The sequence below is a fragment of the Trachurus japonicus genome, chromosome 8 (genome assembly GCF_045865225.1).
Source record: "Trachurus japonicus isolate A0001 chromosome 8, Traja_1.0".
Classification (NCBI taxonomy): Eukaryota; Metazoa; Chordata; class Actinopteri; order Carangiformes; family Carangidae; genus Trachurus; species Trachurus japonicus.
In genome coordinates, this window is record NC_140914.1 from 1206623 (window position 1) to 1233619 (window position 26997).

Here is a 26997-nt window from a genome sequence, read left to right on the forward strand (position 1 = left end):
ACGTCACCACATTCAGGCGCATCCCTTGGCTGCACACACAGAGAGGACTGCCCCTTTATGCCGTTCTCTCTCCTCATTGGATAAAGGTTGTAGGATACAAGGAAAGTTTTCTCCTGGGCTCAGAGCAGAGCAGAGTGACTGACAGACCCGTGTTTCAGACCAAACACTCTATAGAAGTGATTGTTGTCGGAAGATACAACTATTTAAGACTTAGATTAACACAAACATTCACCTGACTTCTGCTTTAGGTTTGAGCTCCTCTGATGGACAGTGGGAGGTGGGAGGAAGACATTAGACCTGGATGTCCCTGAACTTTTTAAAATGTCATGAAGAGAAAACATAACTGATGGTGTTTGGCCCCAGTGGCTCTTGGCTCACTCTATGAAGCCAACAGTCAGTCACAACCCTGGGTTTTAAGATGGACGGTGGTTTTAAACCGGATGGGTAGATTGGTGCAACAGTCGCTTCACTTTGAGACACTTTGATCCTCCATCACAACGCAGCTGGATTCCTGTAATGGCCTTTAATCTGCAGTCAGACAGCTCTCCCTCACCAAACGCTGCTGCTCGCCTCCCAACTACAGCAGTATCCTGGCTGACGCTGCACTTAGAGCTCATTTTAATATTCTTTAATTTGTTTTTAAATCTTTAAATGGTCCCCCCCCCCCCCCCCCATTACCTCTCTGAGCTGCTCCTGGACGTACCGGTCTCAGAGGGACAGACATCAGAGAAGCCTCCTCTCTGTCTCACTGTGTTTAAACTTAAACTTTTTTAAAGGGCCATTGTGTAACTTCTCCTGTTGTCTCTTCATGAAAATGGATTAGGGCCGGATTTACTAAGATCCCAGATAGCGGGCGCTATATTGTTTGCGCCCGCTATAATATTGCGAGTTTGGTTAGTGCACGCAAAACAGGTGATCTACTAAGAGTAACCCGCTAAATGAAAACACGTGCAAACCGCAATATGTAAATGAGGGTTTTGCGCGTGTAATCATTTCCGCCATGGAGAGAGTGGACAGAGAGCTGGATGGACGAAGGGACAGAATGACATTTGATCCGATGCATAATGACAGCATGTGTGTTCATCTCTCTCGCGCTCTGTTTAGATAAATAAACACAAATCGCTACAGGGCCCAACTCGTCATATAGTGACGAACAGGCAGCAGCTGCAGCGACAATCACACACCTGTAATATGTGTGTGTGTGTGTGTGTGTGTGCCGCCCATGATCGAGTGGATTAATAGAGAGCTCAGGTGGGACACACGGATCTAAACGCTCTGACCACTGACCAGAGGGATCAAAGACGGGTGAAGGCAGCGGTGACGTGTCTCAGTCCGGGACCGGGACTGAGAGTCGGAGCTGAGCAGCCAGGTGAGAGGAGAGGAGAGGAGAGGAGAGGAGGGGAGAGGAGAGGAGAGGAGAGGAGAGGAGAGGAGAGGAGGGGAGGAGAGGAGAGGAGAGGAGAGGAGAGGAGCGCACTGCAGGACAGACGTGCCCCGTGCGTAACGGCACGTAAATGACTTTTAACACGGCTGAAAAACTGTTAGAGAATTACCTAGACGTGAGGAAATGCAGAGATGTAAGATCACGGGGCTCTGACAGGTATCAAATCAATAAATGCATACGTTTTGGCAAAGTTGTATCAGTTAGTACATGGTTTTCAGACGTGGTAAATAAAGAGTCAAAAACAGCCACCGCAATCTCTTCCTGGTTTGGTAAATCACATTGCACGCGCTAAATAAATCTATTTGCATCTACTCCTCCCAGTATTCTGCACGTTCTGGCTGAAACGCCGATATTTACATATTCATCAAGGCAAACACGCTAAATGGATCGCACCTGCTATTCTGCTCGTGTGAGAGACGCAATCCTCGGTGCGTCCGGTTAGTAGATCAGGTTCCACATGTGTTTGCGCATGAAATCACGTTTGCACACGTTTTAATACACGCAAACCTTTAGTAAATCTGGCCCTCAGTCTGTTCTTCATGAATCAACAAAGTGAAGTGTTCCTTTCAGCTCTGAATGAGCCGTTCATATCGTTCATATCTCCATGGAGCGGGTAAGCTCGGTGCTGCTGCCATGTGGTGTCACTGATGCTGCATTCACCTGCAGTCGGGCAGACGGCCGTCGCTAACAAACCAGATGTCATTTTAGTCACAGAAGTCCAGAGAAAGCCGGTAAAAACAATACCACATCGCCATGACAACATATTGTCACGTGTATTGTTTTTGCCTCGTGCTGATGGACTACTTGTTTACATAGAGGCTTGTTTATGTCCGCCTGCCGTCTGCCCAATTTCACATGAATGCAGCATGAAAAATACGACTGAGTTGCTTGAGATCTACAACCACAACGCTAGATGGGAGGAATTCCTACACAATGTCCCTTTAAAACACATTTTTATCCCTTGGTCTTCAGCCCACAGGAGGCTCTGCTCTTGTTTTAGTGCTTTGTTGTTTTAAAATTGTAATTGTTTTATTGTTTTTACATAGTTTTATATTTTATGTTGTTTACTGTGCAGCACTTCGTCCCAGCTGTGTCTGTTTCTAAAGTGCTTTATAAATAAAGTTAAGTTGAATTGAGTCTCTGTCTCTGTCTCTCCAGGTGTGTGGTCATCGCTTCGTTAAACTCTACGGGCCGTTACAGCTCAGGCAGATGATTGGCCGGTGTTATCTCCGTGGCAACGACCTGCAGTACGATGAGGACGACTCTAACTGGCAGAACCCAGATCAGGCGTGCAGGTGGGTCACAGGTCACAGGTCAGAGGTCAGAGGTCACAGGTCAGAGGTCAGGGGTCAGAGGCACTTAGTTTAGTTTAGTTTAGTTTAAGTTTATTTTGGACATGTTAAAAGAAATAAAACATAATACAGAAATGGACAGACATAACAAAGAAAAACTTTGCAAAAACAACATATGAACAAAAAAAAAATATATATATATATATATCTATATAATTAAAAATAAAAGAAAATAATTGAAAATAAAGGTAATTTGATTATTTTTTTTGTTTTGTTTGTTTCATATCCGAAAAGGAGTGGGAAGAAGTAAAACTTATTTACTCCCACCCCTTATTCATAAATTATCTATCAAGTTATCAAGTCATTATAATAACTTGAGTAAGAGTACAAATACTACTGGTCAAAATTTACTCCGTTAAGTAAAAGTAGCTCAGTCGACATGTTACTGCAGTAAGAGTAAAAAAGTACTTGCTTTTAAATGTACTGTAAGTCAAAGTCAGAGTCAGAGTAAATGTCTTATTGTCCACATCAATGAATGACTCTAATAGTTTGTAAATGAATGTAAGGAGCTTTTAACTCTTGTTAGTGAGAATGAACTCTTTGCTGCTCAGCTGCACTGATGTGCTGCTTTTAGGGGTTAGGGTTTCCTTCACAGACAAACACAGCTTGTGTCCAATAGGATTTTAGAAAAAGACCTGAAAGTAACCAGTACTTTTCAGCCTTCCTACTAATTAACTCCAGTAAAAGTACTAATATTTGTCTTGGAAATGTATTCAAGTAAGAGTAATAAGTACCAAAGAAATCTAATACTCAAGTAAAGTACAAATCCTCTGGTCTGGATATGTACTTAAGTACAGTGCTCAAGTAAATTTACTCCGTTACTGTCCACCACTGGTCAGAGGGCACATGACACTCCACTGACCGTGTGTGTGTGTGTGTGTGTATGTGTGTGTGTGTGTGTGTGTGTGTGTGCAGCCACCTGGGTGATGTCAGAGGTGAGGTCATGTGCACCATGGGGATCTCCGCCTCCATCGGTCAAACCGAGGTCATCGTGGGCTCGCCGGGAAGCTACGAGTGGCAAGGTACCGCCTCGCTCCGCTTTGTAACTGCTCTACAGTATTTACCTATGATACTGTAGATGTCTGCAGGGTATCCGCGGGGTCTTGAAAAGTATTAAAAGGTGATAAATCAATTTTGGGAAAATCAAGACCCTTAAAAAGTATTAAAAAGTCTTTTCACGACTTTATAAAGTCTAAAATTTGTCCGAATAGTGAAATGGTACTCGGATACCATTGTCGTCCAAGCCGAGCGAGTGGAGCAATGGATTTATTTTTTATTTTTTGATAAACTTTGCCTTTGATTTATTATCCCAGCCTATTTTGAATTCTGTTGTATCATAGTGGTCTAGAGTCTTTATCACAAACTAAAACTGTTAAGTTTAAAGTGTCACTGATGTAAATGTTTACAGCTTGAAGTGGTGGTGAGGTGTTGAAAAATATTGACATGGTCTTGAAAAAGTCTTAAAAAGGTATTTAAATTAACTTCACTTCAATGTTGCTGCCCTCTCCCTGTTCAGCGCGGTAATGTCAGTAAAGTCTCTTCTTGGCCGTCTTCCGTGTCTCCATGTGGTAAAAGGGGCAGGGCGACGCCTCTAAAGCAGGAATATATCGGGGCGTGACATTTAAATTACGATCGTTTTCAGCCGCCGGATTTATCACCACCACGCCGGTTCTACGCCGAAATCAGCAGCGTAGTACACACTTTTAGTAAATCACACGTGACACTTGGTGCTCGCTGATATTTACACCAGAATCTACACCAGATCCTGCGCAAGTTTGATAAATGAGGGCCACTGTGTGTGTGTGTGTGTGTGTGTGTGTGTGTGTGCTGTAGGAAACGTCCACGTGTCCTGGTTGGACCCTGACGACCCCCTCCACACTCAGAGCTTTTCCTTCAGCAACACGGAGCGCCGCAACATTTACATCGGTGAACTGGCCCTTTAAATCTCCATGGAAACCACAGAGATCCGCTCATCAGCCACAGCCAATGGAAATTAATCTGTGTGTGTCTGTGTGTGTGTGTGTTTCCAGGTTACTCCGTCACTCAGGCTCGTCGTCTCCTCTCTGAAGTCCATGAAACCATAGTAACAGGTGACGGACAGCTGATGGTTGTATTGATTATACTGTTAGTCCAGTCGTTTTATGAAAAAAGGTTGAACAAACTGCAACAGAATCAAACTCAACTGGTTTTGTTTCCTCAACATGTCCTGAGTGAGGGGAAAGAATCCCAGAAGAATCCCATTAGGGGAAAGTTTAGAAAAAGACCCAAATATAGCCCATAATACGCCTATTCATTATGTTTCTCACGTCAATAGGGTCAAATTTTTAACCTTTAGATATCTCCATGAAAATTACTGAGTTGATTACTGACATTAAGACAAACAAAAAATGTATTACAAGTTTTTTGAAATTCTTTGTTAACATGAGCAAATGTTTATAAATTTGCATAAATTCCACCGTTTTGACGGCACATGTATATATAAAGGGGCTGTGGTGGTACCAGCATGAAAACTGGAATGAGTTGACTCCAGAGGTTCATAAAGGGACCTGTGTTTACTTTCACTTTCGTCAGCTTACCAACTGTAGCTTTAATGAGCTAGGTTGCTAGGCTACCATATAAAACGAGTGCTTCCTGCAGCGACGGATTCTTGAAAAATTGCAGTCATCTTGAAATTTAAAGGGGTTTCTTGTCGGTTGACCGATGGAGTCGACTCATTCCAGTTTTTATGCTGGTACCACAGCACCTTTATATATACGTACATGTGCCGTCAAAACGGTGGAATTTATGCAAATTTATAAACATTTGCTCATGTTAACAAAGAATTTCAAAAAACTTGTAATACATTTTTTGTTTGTCTTAATGTCAGTAATAAACTCAGTAATTTTCATGGAGATATCTAAAGGTTAAAAATTTGACCCTATTCACGTGAGAACAATAATGAATAGGCGTATTATGGGCTATATTTGGGTCTTTTTCTAAACTTTCCCCTAATGGGATTCTTCTGGGCTTTTTCTCCCTCATTCAGGACATGTTGAGGAAACAAAACCAGTTGAGTTTGATTCTGTTGCAGTTTGTTCAACGTTGACCCCTTTTTTGGCTTAAAGGGACAACCAGGAGTTTTGTTAAAGTGAAGTGTTTCCACGCTACATTTATGAGCCTCCGCACCGTGAAATTCTTTGACCGGTGCAAGACAGACTCATGTTTTCATTCATCAAGAATTAAAGTCAGAGGTTGGAAGACGATCACATACCGTCGTAGTTCCCACCATAAACGGAGATTCATACGGCGGCGTTATTCTCATGACTCGCCACGAAACCGAAAGTAAAGAAACGCTGGTCGGCTCGCCCAGCATTTCCACCACCACTAATAATAACAAAATAACCATAGAGACAGAACCATAGATTTATCTAAAATGGACCATTAACAAGTGGTAACGGAGATTCATCCACATTAATATCAGACTTTTTTATTGTCGCGGAATTTTTCGTTCTGCCGCTGGAGAAACTCCTCATTGTCCCTTTAAAATGACTGGACTGTTATTGCTGCTTGCTGATTGGTCGACAGGTGCTCCGAAGGACAGCAAGGCGGACGCGCGCGGCTCGGTGCTGCTGGCGCTCAAACACAACAACCGGCTGACGGTTCAACAGACGCTGCGCGGGGAGCAGACGGGATCCTACTATGGCAACGCCGTGGCAACCACTGACCTCAACAACGACGGGTAGGTCACATGGTCAGAGTATAGTTACTTTAGAGTAATGTTACTCAAGTAAAGGTAAAGAGTTTCCATCCAAATATTTACTTGAGTAGGAGTCAGAAACTACTCGAGTACTGAGTAACTTCTGAGTTACCTCTGATTGACTCGTTTAATGATCAGAGCATGAATGTGATCAAATACACAAAATATAAAACATCAATGAACAAACTTAGATGTTACAACATTTAACAACTAAGACAATAAATTAAATATTTACCAAGTTACATAAAGTAAAACTACTTCAGCCAAAGTAACTTACCTGCTACAGACGTCTATGAGCCGTCGATCTATGACATCACTGGTGGCTCCGTCTGATTGGTCGAACAGAGTCATGTGACAGAGTCTCTGTAGGAGGAGAGGAATGTAGCTCAGTGTAATGGAGTAAAAGTAAAAGTACTGCTTCTCCTTCACTAATATACTCAAGTACAAGTAAAACGTATGTAACTCTGACAAGTACAGCTTATCCATAAAGTTACTTCAGTAACTGTAACAGAGTAACTGTAGCGTGTCACCGCTGCACATGGTCACCATGATGTCGCCATGATGTCATCACTTCATAATAATCATGATAGCAACAACAACAACAATTGAACTAAAGTCTCTGTTTAAATCTCTCTATTTGATCAACAAGAAAAAAAGCAATACATTACTGGACAATAACGAAAAGTATTTCCCCGAAACCTCTGACTAACCCTTTATTAATGTCTTTTTTTTTTTTTCTTTTTTGAAAATGATTATTATTTTATTTTATGTATCTTATCGTATTTTTCATCCTTGTTGTTCCCATCTCTGACTTATTTTTATTTATTTATTCTTCTTACTACTAGTATTATTATTTTATTATTTTCAAGCTATATTTTATAAATGACTGTATTATTGTACTGTCCCTTTGTACAACAACAACCATAACAACCAATCGATAATCAATAATCCATCCTGACCCCTGTGGTGCAGCTGGAGCGACCTGCTGGTCGGCGCTCCGTTCTACTTCCAGCGGCAGCAGGAAGTGGGCGGGGCGGTGTACGTGTACCTGAACGCGGGGGGCCGGTTCGAGTCCCGGCCCAGTCTGGTCCTGAAGGGGCCGCTCCAGTCCGGCTTCGGCATGGCGCTGGCGGCCGCCGGAGACCTGGACCAGGACGGCTTCCAGGGTGAGGACACAACCAATAACCAATAACCAATAATCAATAATAGGGAAGTCTGATATTGGAAATGTGTCGATGTCGTCCAGCAGCTTCATGTCTGATCTCTGATAAAAACCGATTCCCCAAAAAACTGAATATTACCACGTGACTGTCTGACTGGATGCCTTCTACACACCGATGACCACGTGGACAGACGTTACTTTATTATTATTATTGATATCAGCCCTAATCAATAATCAATAATCAATAATCAGTCAGTGGTGGTGTGTTGTTGCTCAGACTTTGCAGTCGGAGCTCCGTTCCATGAAACAGGAAGTGTGATGATCTGGACCGGGAGCAGGGAGGGGGTCTCTCAGGAACCCAGCCAGGTACACACACACACACACACACACACACACACACCTCATCCCGGTTACATGCCGTCATTCCGACATCCCACCACTCCAACATCCCACCATTTAGACATCCCACCATTTAGACATCCCACCATTTAGACATCCCACCACTCTGACATCCCACCATTTAGACATCCCACCATTTAGACATCCCACCACTCTGACATCCCACCATTTAGACATCCCACCATTTAGACATCCCACCACTCTGACATCCCACCATTTAGACATCCCACTATTCCAACATCCCACCATTCAGACATCCCACCATTTAGACATCCCACCACTCCAACATCCCACCATTTAGACATCCCACCATTTAGACATCCCACCATTTAGACATCCCACCATTTAGACATCCCACCACTCTGACATCCCACCATTTAGACATCCCACCACTCTGACATCCCACCATTTAGACATCCCACCACTCTGACATCCCACCATTTAGACATCCCACTATTCCAACATCCCACCACTCAGACATCCCACCATTTAGACATCCCACCATTTAGACATCCCACTATTCCAACATCCCACCATTCAGACATCCCACCATTTAGACATCCCACCACTCTGACACCCCACTATTCCAACATCCCACCATTTAGACATCCCACTATTCCAACATCCCACCATTCAGACATCCCACCATTTAGACATCCCACCATTTAGACATCCCACCATTTAGACATCCCACTATTCCAACATCCCACCATTTAGACATCCCACTATTCCAACATCCCACCATTCAGACATCCCACCATTTAGACATCCCACCATTTAGACATCCCACCATTTAGACATCCCACCACTCTGACATCCCACCATTTAGACATCCCACCACTCCGACATCCCACCATTTAGACATCCCACCACTCCGACATCCCACCATTTAGACATCCCACTATTCCAACATCCCACCATTCAGACATCCCACCATTTAGACATCCCACCATTCAGACATCCCACCATTTAGACATCCCACCATTTAGACATCCCACCACTCTGACATCCCACCATTTAGACATCCCACCACTCTGACATCCCACCATTTAGACATCCCACCACTCTGACATCCCACCATTTAGACATCCCACCATTTAGACATCCCACCATTTAGACATCCCACTATTCCAACATCCCACCATTCAGACATCCCACCATTTAGACATCCCACCATTTAGACATCCCACCATTTAGACATCCCACCACTCTGACACCCCACTATTCCAACATCCCACCATTTAGACATCCCACTATTCCAACATCCCACCATTCAGACATCCCACCATTTAGACATCCCACCATTTAGACATCCCACCATTTAGACATCCCACTATTCCAACATCCCACCATTTAGACATCCCACTATTCCAACATCCCACCATTCAGACATCCCACCATTTAGACATCCCACCATTTAGACATCCCACCACTCCGACATCCCACCATTTAGACATCCCACTATTCCAACATCCCACCATTCAGACATCCCACCATTTAGACATCCCACCATTTAGACATCCCACCATTTAGACATCCCACCATTTAGACATCCCACCATTTAGACATCCCACCATTTAGACATCCCACCACTCCGACATCCCACCATTTAGACATCCCACTATTCCAACATCCCACCACTCCGACATCCCACCATTCAGACATCCCACTATTCCGACATCCCACCATTTAGACATCCCACCATTTAGACATCCCACCATTTAGACATCCCATCATTTAGACATACCACTATTCCGACACGTGAACGTCCCACCGTTCCGACAAGGCTTTCCATATAAGGAAATGTGCGTCAACAGGCTCCTCCCTTCATGCTGATAGAGGAATTCCCACATGGTTGTGTGTAATTCCACAACAGAGCGCAGACAGGAACTAGTCTGCCTGTCTAGCCTCTACCTGCTCTGTTTACTAAACTTACCCAACTCCTTTCTTCATTGCCTAAACCCAACCAGTGCAAAATCTTTTGAGGGAAAAACAATACACTATTAAAGGAATTGACGGAAAGGCAGGATGTTTAAAAAGAGAAATAAGGGTTAGCGTCATTCTGACCATAGGAGGCAAGAAGTGTCGGAATGATGGGACGTTTGATAGAAAATTAGGTGTTTCCATTTAGACAATTAGAGGCCTATGTCGGACTGGTGGGAAGTCGGAATGTCGGTTTCCCCCCTCTAACCCCCCCCCCCCCTCTTCCTCTGTGTGCAGGTGATCCGCGGCCGCTCCGTCTCTCCCGGCTTCTCCACCTTCGGCTTCTCTCTGTCTGGAGGTCTGGACGTGGACGGGAACCGCTACCCAGACCTGCTGGTGGGTTCTCTGGACCACCGAGTCGCTCTGCTCAGGTACACACACACACACACACACACACACACACACACACACACACACACACACACACACACCACACACACACACACACACTTCTTTATTTTAAAACTGTTGAAAACAAAATAAATAAACTGAGATCTGATGTTTAACATATTGGAAAGAGAAACTTCCTGTTTAACATCAGAACTTGCAGCTTGACCCCAAGCTTGACTGGTCAGTGAACACTGACCACGTCTACAAGAAGGTGCAGAGCAGACTGTATTTCCTGAGAAGGCTGGCATCCTTCAATGTCTGCAGAAGAATGCTGCAGACATTCTATCAGTCGGTGGTCTTCAGCGTCCTCGTCTCGCCTTAACCACTGCGCCACGCACCTCCCCTACTATTTTATGTCTTGCTGTTGAATGATTGGTGGTTTATTGTGCAGCTGAGAAACTGAATTTCCTTCAGGATAAATAAAGTATCTATATCTATCTATCTATCTATCTATCTATCTATCTATCTATCTATCTATCTATCTATCTATCTATCTATCTATCTATCTATCTATCTATCTATCTATCTATCTATCTATAACACATCTTTAACATCGTTAACCGTTACATTACTGTAACAGACATTCTGACCAGGACGCCCAGATGTTTTTATACCACTGTAGTTAGATGTTATGTATTGATTGATTGGTTGGTTGGTTGGTTGATTGATTGATTGATTGATTGATTGATTGATTGATTGATTGATTGATTGATTGATTGATTGATTGATTGATTGATTGATTGATTGATTGATTGATTGATTGATTGATTGATTGATTGACTGCTCCCTCCCTCAGGACTCGTCCAGTCGTCCACCTGAACCAGACCCTCAGAGTGTCTCCAGACCTGGTCGACCCCCTCGACTGCAGCTCCTGGTGAGTCGAGAGACCACGCTGATCTGAGACCAGCGGCTCCAACAGGCTGACGGCTGACCAGCGTGTGTGTGTGTGTGTGTCAGTATCCAGGTGCAGGTGTGTTTCTCCTACGTCTTCAGCACCGGAGAGAGGAGCGACAGAGACAACGTCAGTGAGTAAACAACAGGATGAGTCTATAAACTATAAACTATTGTGATGATACTGTCAAATTGTGAAATTGCCTTGGTTGAAATAAATGAAAAGAAAGAAAGAAAGAAAGAAAGAAAGAAAGAAAGAAAGAAAGAAAGAAAGAAAGAAAGAAAGAAACTATAAAGGTAGCTATTTAAACTGGCACTTTAAAAACCGGCACTTTATAGACCTCATGCTGACATGCACTTTCTGTAGCTATCCACCTTTTTCCGAACGTCAGAAACGTAGCCTGTTTTGCCAGTTTTTGCTCTTCCGGTGCAATGTTATGTTTACGTTTCCATGGTTTCAGTAGTCGCGGTAAATGCATGGATTTTTTTTTTCCCCCAATGAAAATGTGTAAAACACATGGATCATCACAGCAGCTTTTAACAGTGGATATCACACAGACTGACATCCGTGTTAAAAGCCAGCGTTAATAGATCCATGCGTTTACCGTAACTATGACAACGACTGAAAACCATGGAAACGTAAACGTACAATTCCACCAAATCGGCCATAGATGACGCTCGGAAACTTGTGGATACGTATGAATGTGTATGTGATGTGAACCAGTGTATAACTCTCTGTGTATTCTCTGTCTGTCTGACTGTGGATGTAAATTAGCTGCGACTCCGACACATTTACATCTGTAGCTACACCCGTACCGACAGGCCCGGCCGCTGGCATAAACCCTCTATGTGGTTGTTTAGGGCCACAGCCGTTAGGTGGGGGGCCACATGATCAGAAAGGTACCGGGGTTCATCAAGTCATTTAAACATCCTGAGGTCTGCACGTGCAGCTATGAGCTTTATATGTAATGTGAAGTCAATACTCAGCTTCTTTTATCTCACATTTGAGACATTTGGTGAAAATAGAACGGCAGAATGACAACATTTGTGCTCAAAAAACAATCTTACAAAATGTCATTTTAGACTTGTTTTCTACACGTATCTATTACTGTATTCATATCCTATTTCAAGCACCAAAACAGTTCATTCTCATGACTGAAGGAGTGTTTTCACAAGGGATTGGACATTTTTCAAAAAGCAGACCTCAGATTTCCAGCATTTGACCTAAATTATTTCTTTCTACAGTGTTCTAGGACAAACTGGCCTCAGTGTGCTTACAGCGGAGGTTCTAATATTTAGACATAAAACACTTGAGTATTGTTACGTCTGCAAGTATCTTAAAAAGATACATTTAAGAAAATATGTAAAAGTGGAGAAAATGGCCTCAAACCTCAGAGGGATAAACACGTCTGTATTCAGTTTTAACCAGTGATTTGGTGTTTGTGCTTAGAGTGCAGGGCCACAAACAAAAACCTTGTTTAGGGGGCCACCAACATCCTAGGGCCGGCCCTGCGTACCGATGTTCATTAATGTGTACTGTCCCTTTTAAATAAATAAATAAATAAATAATAATAGGTTGGTGATGATGTGACCAGCTGGTGGTCAGGGGGGCGGAGCCTGAACCAACCAGCCCTCCAGAATGACCTGTAGTTGCCACGGTAACTGTCTCCTGTTTGCAGCGAGGTGACGAGCCGTTAACTGTCTTCAGCTTCCTGTGTGTGTGTGTGTGTGTGTGTGTGTGTGTGTGTGTGTGTGTGTGTGTGTGTGTGATTTATAGGGCAACGCTGTCAATTAGACCTGCTGTTAATCAACACAGTGACACACAACACAGACACACACAGACGACATCACACCGTGTCCTTGTGTGTCCTCGTGTCCTCTGTGTTTCTCTGATGATAAATCACATTACAGAACTGATATTATTATCTGACACACACACACACACACGGACACACACACGGACACAGATCTGTGTGTCCTCCTTCTGCCCTGTTAATGTGTCCAATCAGAGACAAGGTCACACTGTTGCTATGAGACCAGATGACACCAAGAATATTTGTCTTATTTCTAGTCAAAACTAATCTCATTCTACTTAAAATAAGACTCATCACATTAAAAGCAGCTTGTTTTTAGACACTTTTTACTTCTTTCAAGCATATTTTCACTTGAAATAAGTAGAAAAATCTGATAGTGGAGCAAGTTTTGCTTTCTTTCTACTTATTTCAAGTGAAAATTAGTCTGAAACAAGTGAAAATGATCTAAAAACAAGTTAATTTTTAGGTGATGAGTCTTGTTTTAAGTGGAAAGAGATTAGTTTTGACTAGAAATGAGACATTTTAACAAGAAATAAGACAAATATTCTTGGAAAAGATTTTGAGTTTTTGCAGTGTAGTCTGTGTTTTGGACCATTCAAAAGTGAACTCTATCCGCCGCCATTATACACTGCAAAAACTAAAATATCTTACCAAGAATATTTGTCTTATTTCTAGTCAAAACAAATCTCATTCTACTTAAAATCAGACTCATCACATTAAAAAGTAGCTTGTTTTTAGACACTTTTTACTTCTTTCAAGCAGATTTTCACTTGAAATAAGTAGAAAAATCTGATAGTGGAGCAAGTTTTTCTTTCTTATTACAAACACAAAAAACTTCCTTTCACTGGCAGATTTTTCTACTTATTTCAAGTGAAAATTAGTTTGAAACAAGTGAAAATGATCTAAAAACAAGTTCATTTTTAGGTGATGAGTCTTGTTTTAAGTGGAAAGAGATTAGTTTTGACTAGAAATGAGACATTTTGACAAGAAATAAGACAAATATTCTTGGAAAGATGTAGAGTTTTTGCAGTGTGTCGTCCCTTCTCATCTGATCTCTATGTGTGTGTGTGTGTGTGTGTGTGTGTGTGTGTGTGTGTGTGTGTGTGTGTTTTCCCGCCACAGCCGTCCACTTCACCGTCACCGCTGACAACACCAGCGTCAAGCCCCGCCTCCGTTTCCACGCCAACGGGCAGAGCGTCTTCTCCGGCTTCCTGTCGATGCCGGGCCGGCGGTGTGCGTCCCTCAGGGCGGGGCTGCTGGTGAGTGGCTGGGGTCGCTACGGCAACGACGTCAGAGCTGTGATGTCATTGTCAGTGTCCGATCGGTACCCGGACCACGATCCGTTCCTGACGCTTCACTTCCCCCCTTGTTTACGGCTACACCGCGGATATGCATGAAAACAGAGACGTTTATTTATTGATGTAAATGTGGTGATTTCTGCGCCGAGTCAACTTCTCCCAGAACCTCGGAGCAAACTTCCAAACAGACGTCAGTTGGATAAACTGACCACAGATCAGGACTCTAAACTGTGACTTTCTCACATTAAAAAAATATTTAAAATTAAAGCAGAAGTAAGCTCCGGTCGTTTTGGCTAACTTTGTTAGTTAGCAGCCCCCGCCCTCGTCATTGGTCCTCGTCCCTACGTCACCACATTCAGGCGCATCCCTTGGCTGCACACACAGAGAGGACTGCCCCTTTATGCCGTTCTCTCTCCTCATTGGATAAAGGTTGTAGGATACAAGGAAAGTTTTCTCCTGGGCTCAGAGCAGAGCAGAGTGACTGACAGACTCGTGTTTCAGACCAAACACTCTATAGAAGTGATTGCTGTCGGAAGATACAACTATTTAAGACTAAGGGGGCTTTCACACCTACCTCCTTTGGTCCGGACTTTCGGACTTTCCAGATAGTTCGGATCAAATTGACAGGTGTGAAAGCTCCCCCGGACCACGGTCCGGACTAAAGACCGAGTCTTTGGTCCAGCCTCAGGAGGTGGTCTCGGTCCGGACTATCCTGGACCAAGGTCCGCTGCTTCGTAGTGTGAAAGCATTTTTTTGGAAGGTTCGAACTATCAGACCAAATACAGGAAATAACGTCAGATGCGCTCGTGCCGAAAAAAGTAAATAAACAGAAAAAAAGGAAAGAGGAGCCGCGGCAACACTTGGGGAGAGGAGGAGATCATATTATATCCAGATTTGGTCAGAGGGATGGGTGTGTCAGTGTAGGCTAGACTTGTAAACGTTTACACGGAATTAAACAGTAGAGTGTTTAATATAAATCCCCAAACGATACATGCAAGCCTATTTTTTTATATAATGACCCGAATATATATTTTTTCCGCCGAAAAAAGTCTGAAAAAGACGGATCAGCGGGTGACACCAAACAACGTCTGCCCCAGCAAGTCAGAGCTTTTATTTCTCTCACACTCACACACAAGTGACCTGGAGAGATGCAGCCGCATCTGACAGGAGGATCACGTGTGTGTGTGTTCCCCTCCACTACACAAAACAGCTGATCGCTGATCGCTGCTGCTCTGATCAATGAGAGCATTTCGCCGCGGCACAACCCTCTTTTTTTCTCTCCTTTCATCAGCTCTAAACTCACTCTTCTGCACCGCGATTACAAACCACAGCTTTCCAGCAGTAGGCTATATTTTTTCTTTTTTTCTTTTTTTACACATATTTTTATTTTATTTTTTTCAGAGCACTTTCTATGCTTTAACGTCAGACGCACGCTCATCCGTCATGACGTCGGTAGATCCTTTAGTCCGCTGTCATAATAGCAGTGTGAAAGCGAACTTTGCTGGACTATATGGAAACAATGTAACAAAAAAAAAAAATTAAGTCCGGACCTTGGTCCGGACTATTAGGTGTGAAAGCGCCCTTAGATTAACACAAATATATCACTTACCTCTGCTTTAATAAAGTGACGTTTTAACAGCTACAGCGACTCTTAGCTGCTCTACTGCTAGGCTAGCAGTTAGCATTGCTGCTGGGCTAGCAGTTAGCATTGCTGCTGGGCTAGCAGTTAGCATTGCTGCTGGGCTAGCAGTTAGCATTTCTGCTAGGCTAGCAGTTAGCATTGCTGCTAGGCTAGCAGTTAGCATTGCTGCTGGGCTAGCAGTTAGCATTGCGCAGAAGCGTCTGGAACGGATCTTGTTCCGGGTACAGATCAGTCATCATGTGGCCCTGATGCATTGTGGGTCCGTGTGTCCTCCAGACTCCGGTCCGGGACCAGGTCCAGCCTCTGGTCTTCTCCCTCAGCGTCGCTCTGCACAACAACGAAAACAAGCTGCACAACAAGACGCACAACAACAACAAGAAGCCGAGGAGACGAGACCACGTCCAGGACCTGCAGCGACTCCCCGTGCTGAGCAGCACGCCAGAACCCGCCAGAGCCCAGGTCAGAACCAGAACCAGAACCACAACTACAACCACAACCACAACCACAACCAGAGCCCAGGTCCACAACCACAACCACAACTACAACCACAACCACAACCACAACCAGAGCCCAGGTCCACAACCACAACCACAACTACAACCACAACCACAACCACAACCACAACCAGAGCCCAGGTCCACAACCACAACCACAACCACAACCACAACCACAACCACAACTACAACCAGAGCCCAGGTCAGAACCACAACCACAACCACAACTACAACCACAACCACAACCACAACCACAACCAGAGCCCAGGTCAGAACCACAACCACAACCACAACCACAACCACAACCACAACCAGAGCCCAGGTCAGAACCACAACCACAACTACAACCACAACCACAACCACAACCACAACCAGAGCCCAGGTCCACAACCACAACCACAACCACAACCACAACCACAACCACAACTACAACCAGAGCCCAGGTCAGAACCACAACCACAACCACAACTACAACCACAACCACAACCACAACCACAACCAGAGCCCAGGTCAGAACCACAACCACAACCACAACTACAACCACAACCACAACCACAACCACAACCAGAGCCCAGGTCAGAACCACAACCACAACCACAACCACAACCACAACCACAACCAGAGCCCAGGTCAGAACCACAACCAGAACCAGGTCTGGGTCAGAACACCTGCAGGGAAAGTGGCGAACACGGACGCCACCTTTGCCCTACAAAGGCAAAAGACCTTAACTCACCAGAGTGTAAAACTGAGAAAAATGACTTTAAAGTTATTTTGGTGTCCTGCCAAATGAGTTGTAGGTAGAACACTGAAAATTTGGCATTTTACTATTAATAAATGAAGTTATTTATCCACCAAAAAAAAATTAAGCTTAAACTTGACCTTTGACCCTTATTCGGAAGTTACTGTATTCTGCCTTTGCATTATCCGAAGAACAATAGTGGATCATGCAAAGGCAAAAGACCTTAACTTCTATTTTAATAATAGAATATCATCGGAACCATGATCGGAACGTTCCATTAGTGCTGCAAAACAAAGGCAGAGTACCTTAACTGATGTTACGGGTTTCTGCCTTGGTTTTCCCTTGACTTTTAGAAGTTACGGCAAAGAGAACACCTTATTTTTTCCAAAAAACAACAAAATTGACCCATAATATTTGTCCACATGATAAAACTGATGCTTATATTGTTCCAAAAATGACAATAACTCATTTTCGCCAAAAATTTAAGTTACGGTCTTTTGCCTTTGCACATCCGATCCAGTCTGGCTTTTCTTAGATTAGATTAGATCATATTTATTCTATTATAGTCTATGTGGGTTCTCTGGGGTGAAACCGGTCCAGAGTGTTGAACGTTTCCTTCTATGTAACACGTAGAAGAGCGACTCTATGAACCGGTCCAGAGTGTTGAACGTTTCCTTCTATTTAACATGTAGAAGAGCGACTCTATAAACCGGTCCAGAGTGTTGAACGTTTCCTTCTATTTAACACGTAGAAGAGCGACTCTATAAACCGGTCCAGAGTGTTGAACGTTTCCTTCTATTTAACACGTAGAAGAGCGACTCTATAAACCGGTCCAGAGTGTTGAACGTTTCCTTCTATTTAACACGTAGAAGAGCGACTCTATAAACCGGTCCAGAGTGTTGAACGTTTCCTTCTATTTAACACGTAGAAGAGCGACTCTATGAACCGGTCCAGAGTGTTGAACGTTTCCTTCTATTTAACACGTAGAAGAGCGACTCTATAAACCGGTCCAGAGTGTTGAACGTTTCCTTCTATTTAACACGTAGAAGAGCGACTCTATGAACCGGTCCAGAGTGTTGAACGTTTCCTTCTATTTAACACGTAGAAGAGCGACTCTATAAACCGGTCCAGAGTGTTGAACGTTTCCTCCTATTTAACACGTAGAAGAGCGACTCTATAAACCGGTCCAGAGTGTTGAACGTTTCCTTCTATGTAACACGTAGAAGAGCGACTCTATAAACCGGTCCAGAGTGTTGAACGTTTCCTTCTATTTAACACGTAGAAGAGCGACTCTATAAACCGGTCCAGAGTGTTGAACGTTTCCTTCTATTTAACACGTAGAAGAGCGACTCTATGAACCGATCCAGAGTGTTGAACGTTTCCTTCTATTTAACACGTAGAAGAGCGACTCTATGAACCGGTCCAGAGTGTTGAACGTTTCCTTCTATTTAACACGTAGAAGAGCGACTCTATGAACCGGTCCAGAGTGTTGAACGTTTCCTTCTATTTAACACGTAGAAGAGCGACTCTATGAACCGGTCCAGAGTGTTGAACGTTTCCTTCTATTTAACACGTAGAAGAGCGACTCTATGAACCGGTCCAGAGTGTTGAACGTTTCCTTCTATTTAACACGTAGAAGAGCGACTCTATGAACCGGTCCAGAGTGTTGAACGTTTCCTTCTATTTAACACGTAGAAGAGCGACTCTATAAACCGGTCCAGAGTGTTGAACGTTTCCTTCTATTTAACACGTAGAAGAGCGACTCTATGAACCGGTCCAGAGTGTTGAACGTTTCCTTCTATTTAACACGTAGAAGAGCGACTCTATAAACCGGTCCAGAGTGTGAACGTTTCCTTCTATTTAACACGTAGAAGAGCGACTCTATGAACCGGTCCAGAGTGTTGAACGTTTCCTTCTATTTAACACGTAGAAGAGCGACTCTATAAACCGGTCCAGAGTGTTGAACGTTTCCTCCTATTTAACACGTAGAAGAGCGACTCTATGAACCGGTTGAGTGTTGAACGTTTCCTTCTATTTAACACGTAGAAGAGCGACTCTATGAACCGGTCCAGAGTGTTGAACGTTTCCTCCTATTTTACACGTAGAAGAGCGACTCTATGAACCGGTCCAGAGTGTTGAACGTTTCCTTCTATTTAACACGTAGAAGAGCGGCTCTATGAACCGGTCCAGAGTGTTGAACGTTTCCTTCTATTTAACACGTAGAAGAGCGACTCTATGAACCGGTTGAGTGTTGAACGTTTCCTTCTATTTAACACGTAGAAGAGCGACTTTATAAACCGGTCCAGAGTGTTGAACGTTTCCTTCTATTTAACACGTAGAAGAGCGACTCTATGAACCGGTCCAGAGTGTTGAACGTTTCCTTCTATTTAACACGTAGAAGAGCGACTCTATGAACCGGTTGAGTGTTGAACGTTTCCTTCTATTTAACACGTAGAAGAGCGACTCTATAAACCGGTCCAGAGTGTTGAACGTTTCCTTCTATTTAACACGTAGAAGAGCGACTCTATGAACCGGTCCAGAGTGTTGAACGTTTCCTTCTATTTAACACGTAGAAGAGCGACTCTATGAACCGGTTGAGTGTTGAACGTTTCCTTCTATTTAACACGTAGAAGAGCGACTCTATAAACCGGTCCAGAGTGTTGAACGTTTCCTTCTATTTAACACGTAGAAGAGCGACTCTATAAACCGGTCCAGAGTGTTGAACGTTTCCTTCTATTTAACACGTAGAAGAGCGACTCTATGAACCGGTCCAGAGTGTTGAACGTTTCCTTCTATTTAACACGTAGAAGAGCGACTCTATGAACCGGTTGAGTGTTGAACGTTTCCTCCTATTTAACACGTAGAAGAGCGACTCTATAAACCGGTCCAGAGTGTGAACGTTTCCTTCTATTTAACACGTAGAAGAGCGACTCTATAAACCGGTCCAGAGTGTTGAACGTTTCCTCCTATTTAACACGTAGAAGAGCGACTCTATAAACCGGTCCAGAGTGTTGAACGTTTCCTTCTATGTAACACGTAGAAGAGCGACTCTATAGACCGGTCCAGAGTGTTGAACGTTTCCTTCCTGGTCCATCAGATCCACATCCAGAAGGCCTGTGGCTCTGACAACCGTTGCCACAGCAACCTGCAGATGGCGGCTCGCTTCACCGACGAGACCCAGACGCCGTTCCCCACGTAAGAGAAAACCTCCACGCCGTGACCTCACTCATCCACTCAGTAACTCTATCTGTTCCTGTCCTCCATCCTTCCTTCTTTCCTTCCTTCCACAATCCCTTTTGCCTTTCCTTCCTTTGTTCGTTCCTTCCTTCCCTCTGTCCTTATTTCTTCTTCCTTCCTCTTTTGATCCAATTGACCCAATCTGTTCCCTCCCTCCATCTTTCTTTCCATCCTTTTCCCTTCCTTCTTTCCTCCCTTCCTTTCTTCCTTCCTTTTTGACCCAATCTTGTTCCTCCCTCCATCTTTCTTTCTGTCCATCCCCTTCCTTCTTTCCACAATCCCTTTTCCCTCCCTCCCTTCCTTTCTTCCTTCCTTCCTTTTTGACCCAATCTGTTCCCTCCCTCCTTCTATCGTTCCTTCCTTTTCCCCTTCGTCCTTCCTTCCTTTCCTCCTTCCTTGACCCAGGAGGATGAATGAATGAATGGATGAATGAATGAATGAATGAATGAATACTTTATTTCAAACATGTGAATAACATATTACACTTGAAGCACTAGTCAATAAAAACCTTGTATGTTTGAAAAGGAGAAGGAAGAAGCATTAGCTTATTAATTCCTACCTCTTCTCCACCTAGAATCATAGGTTATCTTACTTCCTGTATATCCTGTTTGTTTTTTTTGTTTTTTTTTTAATACTCTCAACAAAATAAACAATCACCAACAAACAACAACACCATGACTGCTTGTGTCAAGATAAATACAATAAGTGACAAGTCTGGCAGAAGTGTGAAAACCTTAATGTTTGTCATACACCCATCACCCATAACAATATAAACAGAGCTGTAGTTTCACCTGCTGGAAACTTCTACACTTATTACTATTATGTATTATGTACTATATTGTATATTATTATAGTATTATTATAGTATTATTAATAATAACAGAGGGGGGGGGGTCCGTGCAGGCGGGGGGGCAGCCAGCTGCTCCTCTACAACTCCAGCATCACCAGACTGCTCCTGGAGGTCGACGTCAGCAACACGCCGTCGTCAGGGCGACCGGCGGAGGACGCCCACAGCGCCGTGCTGAACGTCAGCATCCCATCATCACTCATCTACTCTGCAGTCCGGACCAAGGTGAGGGGGGTGGGGGGGGCTGTGACATCATCACCAGGTGTGTTAGGCCCAATCCCATTTCTCTTTTCTACCCCCTTGCCCCTTGAAACGGAGCTACAAGGGGTAGAAGGTCAACCCCTACGAACTGGGACGCCCCTTCAACAGTCACATACATCATCACGTAGTCTCACTGGCTTTTACGTAAGCAGATGCGGCGAGCTTTTGCCAGAAATCCAATCGCCTTGTACCATATAACTTAATAAAATAAAATAAACCTTACTGCAGACTGATGTGTTGATAGTAAAACATGTATTTCTTGATGTAAATGTGGTGGTTTGTGTCCGTAGGCTCCAGAGCCCCGAGGCAGCGCTGCTCTTCTGTCCAATACACATAGGAAGCTTCACTTTACATTCAGACTAACTAATGCTACTGATACAGCTGTTAGATTTCATCACTGAGACCAACATTTATCTCCTAGAAATAATGTAACCAGCCGGTGGTAAACCTCTAAAAACCTGCGGGTAAGTTAATTAGTGATGGTTTTCTCCCCCGGGATGAGGACGGAGGTTGGCCGGCCGAGCAGCTCTGCAGACCGGCTGCTGTCTCTGTGATGTCCCGGTCGCTGCAGAGCTTCACTTCTCTGAAAAACATCGGAGCAAACTTCTAAACAGCCGTCGTTTGGATCAACTGGCCGTATATTTGGGATCTAAACAGTTACTTTCTCACATGGAAACATATTAAAACTTAATAAAGTTACAGAATAACAGCGCTAGAGCGGGAAATAAAACAGCTTTTCGTTTTACAGCTACCGTGAGATGCATTCTGGGAATTGGGATTGGGCCTTACTGTGTGTGTGTGTGTGTGTGTTTTAGGCTGCAGCCTCACCAGTCCAGTGTTCGACAGAGAACCAGGTCCTCCGGTGTGAGCTGGGGAACCCGTTCAGCAGCAACCAGACGGTACGTTGCTGCAGCCGCACATGAACACCACCGACATCTCACAGGATTCAGACCTGACCGACAGTCACAGGCAGATTGATCCACTCTGGGACCCGTTTCCCTCTGGACAAAACACAGAAACTTTAATGGCGCTTTTCCACTAGCCCTATACTACTATACTACTATGCTACTATACTATATACTAGTACCTGCTACCAAATCAATTCAGTTTGATTTGTCACTTTCATGAGAAACCATTTGTTTAACATGGGAGCGAGAAGCCGTTCTCCCTGTCATGTTGTATGCAAGGATAGGAAACAGGGTCCAAAACTAACTTTTTCACTTACCAGCCAGCCTAAACAACACAAACGGGTACGACAGTAACAACAGTTATCCACCTCGACGCTGTGAATGACGGCCTGACGCGCTTACCTGACCGAGTGGTCTTAAAAATTTACCAGCCAGAGACAAAATCTACCCGTAATTGGCGAGTGGCGAGTGTTAGTTTTGGACCCTGATTGGAAAAGATAAAAGAGCCAAACAACATGATCGGGAGGAGCCGCTGCAACCGAGTGCAGGGACAGGTACCATTTTAGTACCTGGTACCAGGAACTATTTTAGTAGCCTACCTCCTCCTCCTGGTTCCCAGCAGCCGAAGCGATACTATAACGTGACGTCACTCAGCCGACTGCCTTCCACTGATTGGACAGAGCGTCGTCACGGGAAGAGTGCAGCGCTACGTCCGACCATAGACTGTAAAAAACATGGCCGTAGCACCGTGACGTCCCCCATTGGTTCTGGGGAGTCGTTTTTGTGACTCAAATATGGCGGCCTGAACAGCGCCATGTTGGATTTACCGGCCGAGACCCCGCCCACTGGCCTCGAAGCAGCTGTCCACAGAGCTGCTCGGACCTGTCACTCAACGTTTCCGCTCCCTAATTGGCCAGAGTTTTAACCTAATAACAGTCAAACGGTAGAGTTAAACCCCTCAGAGTTTTAACCTAATAACGGTCAAACGGTAGAGTTAAACCCCCTCAGAGTTTTAACCTAATAACGGTCAAACGGTAGAGTTAAACCCCCTCAGAGTTTTAACCTAATAACGGTCAAACGGTAGAGTTAAACCCCTCAGAGTTTTAACCTAATAACAGTCAAACGGTAGAGTTAAACCCCTCAGAGTTTTAAACTAATAACAGTCAAACGGTAGAGTTAAACCCCTCAGAGTGTGTGCGGGGGTAGAAACTATCGGTTGAGACCAGAAAACGTTCTGACACCAGGCTTTGATCATGTTTATTGAGGATGTAAAGTGGGTGATTTTAACATGGGGGTCTATGGAGAATGCTGCTTTCTGACACCAGCCCCCAGAGGAATTTGAGGGGATTGCAGTTTGTTGAACGAGGAAGTGACTTCACTTCTCAGACCCACAACTGCCCCCTTGCGTCCGACATGAGAATCAAACCCGGAAATTTCAAAAACAGAGCGGCAACAGCGACCGCTGATCTGTATCAGACTGTTGTTGTTCTTTCACCCGAGTTACAAGTTGCTGTGTGGCCCCGTGCCGACCCCGCCCCCCCTGAGGTTGTACTAGAGAACTCAGCTGTAGTGGAAAAGCACCTTCACCGAGCCGAGCCGTGACTGTGTAGTGGAAATGCACCTTTACCGAGCCGAGCCGTGACTGTGTAGTGGAAAAGCACCTTTACCGAGCCAAGCTGTGACTGTGTAGTGGAAATGCACCTTTACCGAGCCGAGCCGTGACTGTGTAGTGGAAATGCACCTTTACCGAGCCGAGCCGTGACTGTGTAGTGGAAAAGCACCTTTACCGAGCCGTGACCGTGTAGTGGAAAAGCACCTTTACCGAGCCGTGACTGTGTAGTGGAAATGCACCTTTACCGAGCCGAGCCGTGACTGTGTAGTGGAAATGCACCTTTACCGAGCCGAGCCGTGACTGTGTAGTGGAAATGCACCTTTACCGAGCTGAGCCGTGACTGTGTAGTGGAAAAGCACCTTTACCGAGCCAAGCCGTGACTGTGTAGTGGAAATGCACCTTTACCGAGCCGAGCCGTGACTGTGTAGTGGAAAAGCACCTTTACCGAGCCAAGCTGTGACTGTGTAGTGGAAATGCACCTTTACCGAGCCGAGCCGTGACTGTGTAGTGGAAAAGCACCTTTACCGAGCCGTGACTGTGTAGTGGAAAAGCACCTTTACCGAGCCGTGACTGTGTAGTGGAAAAGCACCTTTACCGAGCCGAGCCGTGACCGTGTAGTGGAAAAGCACCTTTACCGAGCCGAGCCGTGACCGTGTAGTGGAAAAGCACCTTTACCGAGCCGAGCCGTGACCGTGTAGTGGAAAAGCACCTTCACCGAGCCGAGCCGTGACCGTGTAGTGGAAAAGCACCTTTACCGAGCCGTGACCGTATAGTGGAAAAGCACCTTTACCGAGCCGAGCCGTGACCGTATAGTGGAAAAGCACCTTTACCAAGCCGTGACTGTGTAGTGGAAAAGCACCTTTACCGAGCCGGGCCGTGACCGTGTAGTGGAAAAGCACCTTTACCGAGCCGAGCCGTGACCGTGTAGTGGAAAAGCACCTTTACCGAGCCGAGCCGTGACTGTGTAGTGGAAAAGCACCTTTACCGAGCCGAGCCGTGACTGTGTAGTGGAAAAGCACCTTTACCGAGCCGTGACTGTGTAGTGGAAAAGCACCTTTACCGAGCCGTGACTGTGTAGTGGAAAAGCACCTTTACTGAGCCGAGCCGTGACTGTGTAGTGGAAAAGCACCTTTACCGAGCCGTGACTGTGTAGTGGAAAAGCAGCTTTACCGAGCCGAGCCGTGACTGTGTAGTGGAAAAGCACCTTTACCGAGCCGAGCCGTGACTGTGTAGTGGAAAAGCACCTTTACCGAGCCGTGACTGTGTAGTGGAAAAGCACCTTTACCGAGCCGAGCCGTGACCGTGTAGTGGAAAAGCTTCTTCTGACTCAGTGGATCAGTGTTAGTTGCAGCTCTTCTCTGTGTTTCCTCTGACTTCTCATCGTAGCTGTTGGGTGGTTTCTGTGTTTATTACTGAGTAGTTACACTACAGGGACACAAGTACCTGTACCTGAAACTGCACCACAACACTACGACAGTACTACAGTAGTCCAGTATTACCATATTAGAGTATTACAGTACAATAGTAGTAGAGTACTACTACAGTAGTGACTACTACTACAGTAGTACTCTACTAGTCCAGTGTGTCTGTGTCTCCAGCTCCAGGTGTTGATCATATTCCAGACGTCAGACATCAGTCTGGACACCAGGACGATCCAGTCTGAGCTGCAGCTGTCCACGTAGGACACACACACACACACACAGTAACACACAGTAACACACAGTAACACACACAGTAACACACACACACACACACACACACACACAGTAACACACACACACACACACACACACACACACACACACAGTAACACACACACACACACACACACACACACAGTAACACACACACACACACACACACAGTAACACACACACACACACACACACAGTAACACCCACACACACACACACACAGTAACATGCTGACTGTGTTTCTCTCCAGTCTCAGTGAACAGTCAGATCTGACTCCGCTGTCCGTCTCCATGGTGATAGAGATCTCTCTGCAGTCGTCTCTCACTCTGTAAGTCCAAGGATACAAGTTGACCTCTGACCTCTGACCTCATAGATATTTACATGTAGACGCTGCATTCGGCCTCGTCAGGCGCGTCAACACGGCGGCCATCTTGGTGAGGGGTTCTGACCATAGACATATAAACGTCTGACCAGCAGTCAGACCAGTCAGACCCTGTAGAACATGTTTCAGTGTATTTATGCATGTGGGTGTGTGTCTGAGTATCTAAGTGTATGTATAAAACATTTAAAAAATTATATTAAAAAAAACATATGTATATATTTTTTGTCGTTGTATCATAACTATATGTGTGGCAGCCTGGGAAAACCCGTCGGAAGTCGCTGATGTTCTATTGTGGTAAATAGCCAAAATAGGTGGAAAAGTACTATTTATTTCCACGATTTTGATATTTTGTGTGATTCTGGTACTTTGAACTCCCTACTACATCGTGGTGAATAAATATCTTAAGAAAACAAAACAGAAAGTACTTATTTTTATGTTTTTGTGGTGAGTAAAGCGTTTCATTTCCAGCTGAGCTGTAGCAGCGCTAGGGGAGAGGAGGTCCGTTGTTATCGTAGAGGAAACATTCAAGGACCCTCAGAAAGCAGAAAACCACACGGTTCAGATACAGGTTACAGCTCATCTCTATCATAAATGGTTCAGAAGTTGTTTAATGTTTTGTAAAACACTCGTCTTTAGAGGGTTAAAACGGCAACGTTCAAGTTAAAGCCATTTTTCTCACTGTTCAGTTTTTTGGTCATAATAGATTAAAATA

At 44.5% G+C, this 26997-nt stretch overlaps 1 protein-coding gene across 1 annotated transcript in view; it reads left to right on the forward strand.

Moving 5' to 3' along the window:
• LOC146982257 (integrin alpha-3-like) overlaps window positions 1-26997 on the forward strand; it is a 64168-nt gene that overhangs the window by 19140 nt on the left and 18031 nt on the right. The window contains exons 4-20 of the mRNA XM_085783321.1: window positions 2603-2739; window positions 3712-3818; window positions 4630-4722; window positions 4827-4886; window positions 6361-6514; window positions 7505-7698; window positions 7972-8060; window positions 10314-10447; window positions 11263-11340; window positions 11424-11491; window positions 14294-14430; window positions 16388-16570; window positions 20442-20539; window positions 21485-21662; window positions 22505-22588; window positions 25808-25887; window positions 26154-26231. Coding sequence (XP_085639447.1) covers window positions 2603-2739; window positions 3712-3818; window positions 4630-4722; window positions 4827-4886; window positions 6361-6514; window positions 7505-7698; window positions 7972-8060; window positions 10314-10447; window positions 11263-11340; window positions 11424-11491; window positions 14294-14430; window positions 16388-16570; window positions 20442-20539; window positions 21485-21662; window positions 22505-22588; window positions 25808-25887; window positions 26154-26231 — 1952 coding nt within the window. The remainder of the gene's footprint in view (window positions 1-2602; window positions 2740-3711; window positions 3819-4629; window positions 4723-4826; window positions 4887-6360; window positions 6515-7504; window positions 7699-7971; window positions 8061-10313; window positions 10448-11262; window positions 11341-11423; window positions 11492-14293; window positions 14431-16387; window positions 16571-20441; window positions 20540-21484; window positions 21663-22504; window positions 22589-25807; window positions 25888-26153; window positions 26232-26997) is intronic.